Below are 13081 nucleotides of genomic sequence, written 5' to 3' on the forward strand. Positions count from 1 at the left end.
GACGGCCCAGATAATTCTGGTTCACGGAACTCCTACTACTATCGGAACAACCACATGTCCAGCTCAAACAGGTCCAGTTTACTTACTATGAACCTTACTATGAACCAGGGCCAGGTCAGACATCTGGACCCAACATCTCTACACTTATCGGCCTGGCTGGCTTCTGAATTCAGTGAATTCTCCGAATTAACCATTCCGTCAGAATGCAGAGAAATACTTTCCAAAGCGAGGGCAGGTACAACCAGCAAACTTATAAGTTTAAGTGGAAGAGAGTCTGGCTGTGGTGTGTAAATTCAAAGATCCACCCTCTCACTTCGCCACCGGAACACATACTCCAATATCTGCTCCACCTGACTAAATCCAATAATCTCATTCATCCATAAGAGTGTACCCTGCAGCAACTTGCAGATGTTCTCACAACGCTCCTTCATCATGGTCTAATCGAATGGTGAAACAATTCCTCAAAGGCCTCTTTAGAGTTTTCCCTCCTGTACGAAAGCCTGCACCATTGTGGTATCTCATTGTAGTATTAGGACAGCTCATGAAATCACCTTTTCAGCCCATTCAGAAATCACACTTAAAGTACCTTACTTTAAAGACATAACTCTTGCTGGCCCCCACATCAGCCAAGAGAGTAAGTGATGTTCAGGTGTTTACCACCAATGACCGTTTTCTTCAATTCACATTGGACAGCTTTATAGTTCGAACAAATCCTAAGTTTATCCTGAAAGTTCCGTCAGACTTCTATCTTAATGAGCCAGTGGTCCTGCAAACATTCTTTCTGAACCCGCAAACAATCGCGGTCTATAATTCTATGTACATAGAACACATCAGATATGCAAAGCAGACCAGCTGTTTGTAGCATATGGGGATGTAAGGAAAGGTGTCCCAGTATCAAAACAGACCATCGCCCGCCAGATGGATTGGACTAACAATACAATTTTGTCATTCCCAAGCTGAGAAGACGTTACAGAGCAAGGTTAAAGCCCATTCCACCAGAGCTGTTGCCACATCCGCAGCTCTTTTTGCTGGTGTGCCTCTACAGCATAATTGCCATGCAGCAACGTGGTCCCGCAGGTACACGTTTGCGAAGCATTGTTGCTTGGATGAGACATATAAGACTGATACGCTGTAGGACAAGCAGTGCTGAGACATCTATTTCATTGAGTTGAGCCTCTTTCATTTCATCCCACCTTCCGCTAAATGTATGTTGTAATGACATGCGTATTATTATTACTGTTATTATTATTATTGCTCGCTATTCTGACTCAAGCGTGTGAATCTATGAAGGATCCAATACTGGAGAAGAAAAGGGTTACTTACCTGTAACTTTAGTTCTCCAGGATTGGTATCTTTCATAGATTCACATGTGGCCCATCCTCCCCTTAGAGGCTCCCCTCAAACATATGAATACTTACTTCACATTCGTACTAGAAAATCTGAGGGATTCAGCCTCAGTGGGGAGTGTTTTCTCGCCCGAATGGTTGTAGTTCAGGTTTGGTTCTTTTTTTAAAAAGAACATAGATAGGCTGTGACAGTGACTGTCCATTACAATTAAGGCCTAAGGTAGTTCACCTACTGCTTTATGAAAGGATACCGTGGGACTGCCACCTCAACCACAGGGATGATTCAAGCATGTGAATCTATGAAAGCTCCATTACTGGAGAAGTATAGTTACAGGTAAGTAGCCAATTTTCTTCCTCTCCGCACCCATTCTGTGCTGTCACTTTCTCTACTCCCTCTTTCTTTGGTCTCTGTCCCTCAACATCCTGTCTCAACCTTCTCTACTCTCTACCCTCTTCCTTACCTCTCTCGCCCACTTTCTTCATCCACTCCACAAATCTTCTCTCTCCTGTCCTCTCCATTACACCCATTGTTTTCCTTTCTGTTCCAGACCCCATTGCCTAATCTCACGTTTCTGCCTCTGTTCTTTCTTCAGGTCTATGGCAGCTCAGGGTCTTGGAGAGGCAGCAGCTCCTCGCAGGGCTCATCTTCATACTCTTGGGCAACACCTCCGAAGCGCGGCCGTCTTCTCTATGCTCCCCTCATCCTGGTGGAAGAAGATGATTCCTGGGAGAAGAAGGATGGTGGCAGCAGTAACCTTCCTCCCTGCACCAGGGCCAGCTGGTACCTGGATGAGGAGCCAGAGGTGCCCTACCGGGCATACACCCAGCTCCGAGTACCAGGGCACATGAAGCATAGCCTCAGTGAGAAGAGGGGCAGTGCCGACAGTCTGGTGGAAGCTGTAAGTTCTTTATGGGTCTCAACATGAGCTCTTCCTAGTACCTGTAGTGTAGCAAAGTGGTCACTGAATGGAGCACAGCATGACACCCACAGGATACCCAGGTCCGAAGAGGATAAGAGAGTACCTGGGTGCAACAGGGAGCCAAACTGATTTGGTAGAACCAAACCTGTGGCCTGCTGTGAGTAAGAGGGAGCAATGGGAGAGTGCAGGACTTAGAGTGTGCAGGGAACTATGGTGGGGACAGAAAAGTGTAGAACCTAGAATATGCAAGAAACCAAGGCATTTACAGTATAAAGCTGTACTTCACAACATGAAGTTATCAGATGGGCAACAAATTTAGCTTGTTGTTGAAGGTGTTGCCTAGACCAACCCAGGGCATCCATATTGTGCCTAAACTACAGGATGTCAAGGTGCCTGCTACCTCTAATAGAGCATATACCATGTTAAAGAGAAAGGTGTTCAGCCTCTTTGTAAAAGCACCTCAGATCTGTGATTGCTTAATGTGTTGAGAAAACACATTCCACATTTTGGCCCTGCAACATAGAATAATATGTAATTACCTCTCAATTACTAAGGGGACACAGTGAACCACTAAACCATTACAGTGTTACCCCTAAACCTGAACTCCTGAAAAGTGATGTGAATTGAAAAAATATATGCTGCTGCGCAATACTCACATGACCAAACTTCATTTAAAATATTTACACTTCTGTATTATTGTGTTTTAATATACATATTGATCCTGGAATACATATCCTGTTACAAGTACTTCAATGCTTAACAAAGAGCATCTGATTGATACAGTTGGAACTTTGCATTCTGTAAACAGTGATCTTGCGAAGCTTCGGCAACTCACTATTTCGGTGGTGTTCATCTGCAGCCTCTACCTTCCTCAGGACTACTAATTTTTAATAATATAATTACATTCTCTTCCAGGGGATCCTCATCAATAGTCATAAACATTGAATATTCCCGCCCTTGTGCGGGGACCCCGGAGCATATATAAAATACACACATATTATACATGTGTAGAAAACAGTCATGCAGGCTATAATGTTAAAAACAGGCTAAAATGCTTTATTTCTATGAAGTTTTATTTTTATTTTATTTTTTTTATATTATAAAACTACAATAGAGCATAAATATCTACCCAAGCTCCTAAAACTAGGCTTAGGGAAGTAAGCAGCAGCAAACTCTAGAGAAAAAATAGAAAAAACTGCATTGAAAACAATGAAGCATTCTTAGCCAATAGGCTGCATGCAGGTTAACACAGGAGAACCATAAAAACTTTGGCACCGTGCCTTTAAGACCCTGAGCACCTCCAGTATCCCACCATGCCTCAGGGGTGAAGGAAAGGTGACAGTTGGTTCACAGTTAGGTCAGTTCTTTTTTCCGGCTTCTTCTGAGAGGATCCTGGAGCATTGAGCTCTCAGTTTTTCTGAGTTTTTCTCAGAAAAATTCTTTAAAAAAGCATTTTTTCACTTTTCACTCGACAAATAACATCTTTGTCTGAGCTAGGCAGTTTTTTCCTGACAGAAAAATGCCTTCACTTTTTGTCAAATGCCCTGCTTGTGGGAAGAAGAAGGCCCAGTCAGATCCCCACTCTCTCTGTATAGTGTGCCTGCCTCAGAGTCACTGCCCTGACACTTGTAAGTACTGCAAGAATATGTCTAAGAGGACTCTGAAAGACAGAGAGAAGATCCGGCTACATGGGCTTCAGGAGAGGCAACGAACATCGTCCTCCTCACTTCCCAGACAACCAGCAGGCCATTCTCAGGAGAGAATGGCTCGGTCGACGTCAGCAGGTAGGAAAGTACCTGTTTGTTCACCGTCGACGTCGTCGCTACCACCGTCTCACCGGCATAGATCACCGTCGACGGCGACACACCCGACGTCGAAGGAAACGGCGTCGAGGGAACAACATCGCAGGGGCAGGTCTCCGTCGACGGCAGCCCGCCGATCGACGTTGAGCCATCGCCGGCGTGCCCGGTCGCCGCCAAAGGCTGTGCGCCCCCCGACGTCAGGACATACGACGTTGAAATCACCACGACGGCATGAGAGGCATCCGCCGTCGACCTCCCACCGCTCCACGTCGAGGCACACGACGGCGAGCAGGTCGAGGTCCAAGGATCGCCGTTCGACGTCAAGGCACTCAACGTCGAGGCACTCAACGTTGAGGCAAGAGCAACCGGCTGGGCGCCCTTCGACGTTGACACAGCCATCGACGTCGACACAGGTTTTACCTGTCCCACAGGGAGTAGAACATCGCCCCACGCCAGACAAGGCCGCGCCATCTCCAGTGGTCTCCATACCGAGCGACTCTTCTCGGTCAAGAGCGGCATCATCTGGGCATGTCTCGCCCATCAATCTATCTCCGAGATGGCTGGAGAGCCTTAACAGACCAGCGGCCTCCCCAGATTCGCAATATTCACGAATGTATTCACCTACTGCCTCCCTGCCAAGAACGCCATCACCGACAGCCAGGGCAGGACGGGCTCGTTCTGCTCCTCGCCAACCGGCCGCGAGGCCTAGGCGCTCTGCTACAGCGTCTCGCAGCAGGTCTCGTTCTCAACGAAGATCCAGGTCTCGTTCAAGAAGAAGATCACCCTCTTGGTCTTCATCAGGTTCATCTGTGGGGCGTTACTCACCCACCCTAACAGATTCACCACCTGCTAGAGTCTCACCGGTGGATGACATTACCACGTTTAACGAGGTGCTGCTAAGAGGAGCGCAGAAACTCAACATAGAGGTTCCAGAGCCATCTACCTCCTCATCGGTCATCTTTGAGACTCTACAACAGAGATCAGCATCAAAAAAGCTGCTGCCTCTAGTGCCTGGTTTGTTGCAGCCAACCATGGACACTTTTCTGGCCCCAGCCTCGCTTAAATATGCCCCGGCTAGGATTCTCAAAAAATACAAGGCTCCCGAACAGGACCCTTTGTTCCTCAGGAAGGATCCGCCGCCGGACTCGGTTATAATAGCTGCCTCCCGAAAGACCCACTCGGTGGCATCTTCATCCACGGTACCCCCGGATAAAGAGAGCAGGCATCTAGACTCTCTGGGGAGAAAGATATGCGGGACGGCGGCTTCGGCAATGAAAGTCTCCAGTGCTTCTGCGCTCCTGGGCAGGTATGATCGTTCTCTGTGGGACTCTCTCAGTAGATTCACAGAAAAATTGCCCAGAGAGGACAGACAAGATTTCCAGGAGATACTGCAAGAAGGATGCCTGGTATCCAACCAGGTTATCAGCGCGGCAGCAGATGGGGCGGATTTAGCTGCTCATGGGTACCCACATGGAATCTGTGCAAGGAGATCTTCCTGGCTGAGACTCACTGGTTTGAAACAGGAAGCACAGCAACGCATCCTGAATCTCCCATTCGCCAGGAACTCTCTATTCGGTGCCCATGCAGACAAAGAAATGGCCCGCATGAAGACCGAGGTGGATACCATGAGGGCAGTGGGCCTGGAAAGAAAGAAAGATTTCAGGCGGAGGTACAGGCCGTATGACAGGCGCCCTTTCCAGCAGAGGGTTCAAACCCCTCATTGGTCTCAAAGGTCACAGCAACGACAGGGACGCCCTCTTTTTCAACGGAGAAACACAAGGGAGCGAGGGTCAAGTAGACCTCAACAGTCCACTCCGAAAGCACCCACCAAGCAATGAAATCTCGCTTCCCTCGACACTGTACACCACTCCGGTGGGGGGAAGTATTACAGCTTATCTTCACGAGTGGCACTCTATCACAAGAGACAAATGGGTGCTCAATATTGTCGAACATGGCTATTCTCTTCTTTTCAAACAGCCTCCACCACACTTGCCACCAACCAAAGACAATCCATCTCATCTCAACTTGCTACGCAAGGAGGCTCTCGCCCTCCTAAAAAAGAATGCCATAGAAAAGGTTCCACCCGCACACAGAGGACAGAGGGTCTACTCCCATTACTTTCTGGTGGCAAAGAAGGGTTGAGAGGGCGTTTTCAGGCCAATTCTGGACCTACGGCTGCTGAACAAATACATAAGGAAGCAGAAGTTCAGAATGCTAGCGCTTCACCAGATTTTCCCTCAACTGCATCAGGGAGACTGGATGTGCTCCATCGACCTGCAGGATGCGTACTTTCACATCCCAATAGCTCCCAAACATCGAAAATTCCTGCGCTTCCGAGTAGCGTTACAGCATTACCAGTTCAGAGTTCTACCCTTTGGCCTGAAATCTGCCCCAAGAGTTTTCTCGAAATGTATGGCAGTGGTGGCGGCGCATCTTCGAAAACAAAGGATATACATATATCCATACCTAGACGACTGGCTACTGAAGGCTTCTTCTCCGGAGCAGGCGAGAAGCCATCAGGACATTGTACTCGGAGTTTGCGAAGCTCTAGGTCTTCAGGTCAATTACCAAAAGTCAACCTTGATTCCAACACAGAATCTTCACTACCTGGGAGCTATCATAAACACAGAACTCCAAAAAGTGTATCCTTCGGAGGAACGACTATCCTCAATAGGCAGGAAGGGTCAGGACCTGTTGAGAGCCAACGCACCTATGGCACGTCAGGTGACATCGCTACTGGGCTCCATGGCATCATGCATTTTTATTGTCCCAAATGCCAGACTCCACATGAGACCCCTCCAATTGGCATTGGAGACCAACTGGAGTCAAAGGACAGGTCGCTGGGAGGACACGGTGCTGTTACCGGCGGTAGCACTTCAGTCATTGAGATGGTGGATGCACAGACCTCACCTGTCAGTGGGTGCTCCGTTTCACCAGGTGTTTCCATCCGACACCCTAGTAACGGATGCGTCTCTTCAGGGATGGGGGGCTCATCTGGGTCCCTTTCAAGCGCAGGGTCTGTGGTCAGACAAGGAAAAGCAGTACCACATCAATCTGCTGGAACTCAGAGCGGTCCATCTGGCTCTCAAGTCTTTCATACCACTAATTCAGGGGAAAACGCTCTTAATACAGACGGACAATACAACCACGATGTATTACTTGAACAAACAAGGGGGAACGAGATCCCTACCCCTATCGCGAGAGTCCCAAGCGATATGGCATTGGCTCCTGGCCAGAGGAATGTCAATTACAGCGGTGCACCTGCCAGGTCAGCAGAACGTGGAAGCAGATTTTCTGAGCAGACACCTAGAGGACGCTCACGATTGGGTCCTACACGGCGAAGTCGCAGAATACATCTTCGCGCAATGGGGTCGGCCTCAACTGGATCTCTTCGCAGACGAAGTAAACAAGAAATGCCCAGACTTCGCATCCAGGTTTTACCGTCCGGGATCTCGAGGGAATGCCCTGTTGATCGACTGGTCAGGGATATTTCTCTACGCTTTTCCGCCGATTCCCCTCATTTCGGCAGTGATCAGCAAACTTTACAGATCCAGGACCAGAATGATTCTTATAGCGCCACAATGGCCCCGTCAATTCTGGTACACAGATCTCCTCAACCTGTCGGAAAAACCTCACAGGAGGCTGCCGTGCAGACCGGATCTTCTGAGCAGAATGGAGGGCAGAATTCTACATCCCAACCTACCCTCTCTGAGCTTAACAGCCTGGCTCCTGAATTCCTACAGTATGGGCACCTAGGGCTCTCACAGGAGTGCATGAACATCTTGAAAGAGTCCAAACGGCCTTCCACGCGGCGTTCTTACGCTTTTAAGTGGAAGAGATTCTACATATGGTGCTGTCAACAAGGTCATAATCCCATACGTGCTCAGGAGGATGTCATACTGTCCTATTTGCTTCATCTAGCGAAGTCCGGTCTGCAGGTATCATCTATTAAGGTACATTTGTCTGCTATTACAGCCTATCGCAAGTCACCTTCTCAGGAATCCTTCTTTACGAAACCTGTAGTCAAGGATTTCTTAGAAGGTTTGAAGAAAGTTTTTCCGCCCATTCGGAGACCTTCTCCTCCATGGGAACTGAACATAGTCTTGTCAAAACTTATGGGCCCTCCTTTTGAGCCTATACATAAGGCCTCTTTACGACACCTTACGTGAAAGACGGCTTTTCTAGTGGCCATTACTTCAGCGAGGAGGGTCAGTGAAATCCAGGCCTTGTCTTCCAAAGAACCGTACACGGTTTTTCATGACAATAGAGTGGTTCTACGAACTCACCCATCTTTCCTTCCGAAGGTGGTGTCAGAATTCCATATCAATCAGACCATATCTTTACCGACTTTCTTTCCCAATCCGGAGACTCCGGCAGAGAAAGCATTACACTCCTTAGACTTGAAAAGAGTGCTGAAATTTTATCTGGATAAGACAAAATCGATTAGACACTCTAACCGTTTGTTTGTAAACTATGGTCATTTGAGGACAGGAGAGGCAGCATCTAAACGAACAATATCAAGATGGATAGTTTCTTGTATTGTTAATACTTACCAGCTAGCTAATAAACAATTACTAGCGCGGCCTAGAGCGCATTCCACAAGGGGAAAAGCGGCTACTACTGCCCTCCTTAACAATGTTCCTATATCTGAGATCTGTAAGGCTGCTACATGGAAGTCTGTCCATACTTTTACTAGACATTACTGTTTAGACTCAGATGCAAGAGCGGATGCCCAAGTGGGGCAGGCCTCTCTAAGAAATCTATTTGCGTAATATCTATCTATTCCTGCACTTCTATCGGACAGTCCGCTGGATTTAGGGATGGGCTTGCTAATCTATTCAATGTTTATGACTATTGATGAGGATCCCCTGGAAGAGAAGGATAAGTTACTTACCTGTAAATCCTAGTTCTCTTCCAGGGGTATCCTCATCAAAGTCATAAACAACCCACCCTCCTCCCCGGACGCACGTCTCCTAGAAGTGCAGGGCAGACTGTATTTTGAATCAGTTATACAAATTGTCACCGTAAAAAGAACTGACCTAACTGTGAACCAACTGTCACCTTTCCTTCACCCCTGAGGCATGGTGGGATACTGGAGGTGCTCAGGGTCTTAAAGGCACGGTGCCAAAGTTTTTATGGTTCTCCTGTGTTAATCTGCATGCAGCCTATTGGCTAAGAATGCTTAATTGTTTTCAATGCAGTTTTTTCTATTTTTTCTCTAGAGTTTGCTGCTGCTTACTTCCCTAAGCCTAGTTTTAGGAGCTTGTGTAGATATTTATGCTCTATTGTAGTTTTATAATATTAAAAAAAAAAAAAAAAACTTCATAGAAATAAAGCATTTTAGCCTGTTTTTAACATTATAGCCTGCATGACTGTTTTCTACATATGTATAATATGTGTGTATTTTATATATGCTCCGGGGTCCCCGCACAAGGGCGGGAATATTCAATGTTTATGACTTTGATGAGGATACCCCTGGAAGAGAACTAGGATTTACAGGTAAGTAACTTATCCTTCAGTTCTTTACCTCCCCAGAAATATTTTACAGATGTCAGTTTAAACTAAAGTATCCTCAAAAACCACTGTAATATGCAATGACCCCAGACATGTGAAACAACCCCCAGGTATAATTAATTCTTCTGGCTGTTTGTACATTTTCCAAATTAAATCAGAACATCCCCTTATTTTTCAGTATATATTGCAAGGACTCTATGATGACCGACAGACCAATTACTGGTCTTTAAAGGGATCACCACTTGTGAGTACAGTCCACATGCTATCACCCCTGAGTCCAGTCTACCCACAGGCTCTAGGGGATCACTGCCCCTGTATAAACCCTGCCACCTGGGCTCTAGGAGGCTATCACTACCTCATACCCCCCACCTGATTGGCTGTAGTATGCTATCACCCTAAGGTACAGCCCACCTACTGGGCTGTGGAGCTATTACCCGTGGGTACATGCCACCTACTTTGCTCCAGGGGGCTATTACTGTAAGGTACAGCCCACCTACTGAGCTATGGAGCTATTGCTCCTAGGTACAGACCGCCTACTGTGCTCCAGGGGGCAAGCACCCCTTGGTACAGCCTGCCAACAGGGCTCTGGGGCTATTACCCCTGAGTACAGCCCACCTACCTAGCTCTAGGAGATTATCATTTCTGGGTAAAGTCCACCTAATGAGCTGTAGAAGTTTATCACTCCTGCGTACATCACACCTACTGTGCTCTAGGGGGCGGCTGTGAGCACCTGGTACAGACCACCTACCAGAGTCCAGAGGCACACAGCCTGTGTGCCCTGTCCGGTCTATCTCCCTGCTCCCCTTCCCAGCAAAAGTAATCAAGAAGGCTGTCAACAGACAACTGACCCACTTCCTCGAGGAGAACAGCTCTCTGGACCCATCCCAATCCGGATTCCACAGCAACCACAACACTGAAACTGCCCTCATTGCCAGAACCAAGGACATCAGAACCATACTGGACAACGGAGAAACCGCGTCCCTCATCCTCCTGGACCTCTCAGCCGGGTTCAACACCACACCCTATGCACACGCCTTAGCAATGCAGTAATACGCAACAGAGCCCTGGACTGGATCAACTTCTTTCTCACCGGCAGAACTCAGAGAGTCCGCCTCCCTCAATTCTGCTCTGAAGCCACCAAAATCATCTGCGGCGTACCCCAGGGTTCATCCCTCAGCCCAACCCTCTTCAACATCTACATGGCTGCGCTCGCCAGCATCTCCCGATCTCACAACCTCAACATCATTTCATACGCCGACGACATTTCATACCTTCTCCCTCACCAAGGACTCCACCAAGACCAACCTCAATGAAGGTATGAAGGCCATCGCCGAATAGATGAAGAATAGCTGCCTCAATTCTGACAAGACGGAGGTCCTCATCTTTGGATCCCCACCTCCGCATGGGATAACTCCTGGTGGCCTGCCACACTCAGATCTGCTCCGACTCCCACCGACCACGCACGCAACCTAGGATTCATTCTGGACTCCTCACTATCCATGACCCAGCAAGTCAACGCCATCTCCTCCTCCTGCTTCAACACCCTCTACATGCTCCGAAAGATCTACAAATGGATCCCCACGGAAACCAAAAGAACAGTCACCCAAGCCCTCATAAGCAGCAGCAAACTGGACTACGGCAACGCCCTCTATGCAGGAGCCACGGCCAAACTCCAGAAAAGGCTGCAACGCATCCAGAACGCCTCCGCACGCCTCATCCTGGACATCCTCCGCCACTGCCACATCACAGACCACCTGAAAAACCTGCACTGGCTCCCAGTCAACAGGAGAATCACCTTCAAACTCCTCACCCACACTCACAAAGCACTGCACAACACCGGACCAGAATACCTCAACATATGGCTCTCCTCCTACACCCCGAACCCGACAGCTCCGCTCCGCCAACCTCGCCCTCACAACCGTCCCACGCATCCGCAGAACTACAACTGGCAGCAGATCATTCTCGCACCTCGCCGCCAAGACGTGGAACACTCTTCCCACCCACCTGCGTTAGATCAAGGACCTCTTTACCTTCAGGAGACTTCTCAAGATTTGGCTGTTCGAGCAGTAGCAGTGCCCCTAGACTGTTTTTGACCAGTTCAGCCATCCTGTTCACGTTTCTGGCTCCCCAAGGTGAGAGCCAGCGCTCTTGAGGGCCAGAGACAAAAGCCTGCACTGGGCAGGGGTGTCAGCACCTCACCCAGGCAGGATGGACATTCCAGGGCAGGAAGCTTCAAAGGCCTGGCCGCCTTTGGAATGTGACCCAGGTCCCTCCAAATGGCAGAGATGGCCGACCCCCCTGTTCTGACTGCACTTTTGGTGGCACGACAGGCAGGACAATTAGGCAGATTAGGAGGTGTGCCCACTTCATGCCAGCCCCATTCCTAAGGTGGGAAATCTGAAGTGGATGCCACTTGTTAAATTCCTCCGTCTTGTTTTCGAAGGAATTAGGCCACTAGGGTTAGGGTTATGCCCATTTCCCAACAAAAGTGGTCATACAAAGGGTGTAGTCACCCTGAAGGTGGGTAACCCACTGGCTGCCACATGGCACTCCCTGTAACACCTCTAGATTGAGTATTTAGGTGGCACCCCTGAACCCTAGAACTCAGATCCTGAAGACCTAAGAAGACAAGGACAAAGAAGCGACGCACCCGCAGAAGAGGAAGCTGACCTGGTACCAATCCCACCTGCCTGTCTGCACTCCTTGACAAACTCTGCACCAGAAGATGGCTCGACCTGCAGCTGAGCCCCCAGAACCCTGGGAGGACTGCCTGCCTTTGACAAAGACTCAAGTCTCCCAGCGGACCTCCTTGCCAAATAACTCCAAGGAAAGGATTTTTCGGCCCCTGGAACCGCAAAGACTCGACACCTGAAGTCACCACTGCACTCGTTGTCCACGACCTGAGGTGAAGCAGACCAATCGTGCCAACAAGGCTCCCCAGCTGTTCACAATCTGAGTCCATTGTGATTTAACCCCTCCTAGACTCCCTGAAGTCGTCTGCAGCCTCTGCATGCAGACCTTCTCTCCCGCAGCTTCTGAGGTGAGAGAAACCCAACGTCTCCAGCAACCACTGCTCCCATCACCGCCGGACCGAGTGGAAGTGGGTCTCTGGTGCCAACAAAGTCCCCCAGCGCTCCTGCATTCAAGTCCACCATGATTTCACCCCCAGTGGACTCCCTGACGAAGCCTGCAGCCTCAGATCACAGGACCCCCCCAACAGCAATTGCTCATGGACAAAGGAACCCAACAGCAAAGGACACCCCTGCATCTATCTCCCCTGGGCCGTGGAGAATCAAACGTAAGGTGCCCCTATGTCCCTTGGGCATGCCACGTTTACAACCTCCCTGTTGGTTGTCCCTGACTGGCCCCCCAGTCCGGGCCTGAAGCCTAAACCCATGGGGACCAATCCCCATTAAATTGCATTGGGCACTAGACGCGTACTACACCTCTGCAGCCGGCTGCCCCAGTGCCGCCCAGTGTGACCTGTTGGTGTGGTCCT

At 49.0% G+C, this 13081-nt stretch overlaps 1 protein-coding gene across 1 annotated transcript in view; it reads left to right on the forward strand.

Moving 5' to 3' along the window:
* The window catches only part of CACNA1F (calcium voltage-gated channel subunit alpha1 F), a 1139147-nt gene that overhangs the window by 1104819 nt on the left and 21247 nt on the right, over window positions 1-13081 (forward strand). Inside the window, exon 46 of the mRNA XM_069209307.1 lies at window positions 1940-2245. Within this exon, the coding sequence (XP_069065408.1) occupies window positions 1940-2245 (306 nt within the window). The remainder of the gene's footprint in view (window positions 1-1939; window positions 2246-13081) is intronic.

The sequence above is a fragment of the Pleurodeles waltl genome, chromosome 10 (assembly GCF_031143425.1).
Source record: "Pleurodeles waltl isolate 20211129_DDA chromosome 10, aPleWal1.hap1.20221129, whole genome shotgun sequence".
NCBI lineage: Eukaryota > Metazoa > Chordata > Amphibia > Caudata > Salamandridae > Pleurodeles > Pleurodeles waltl.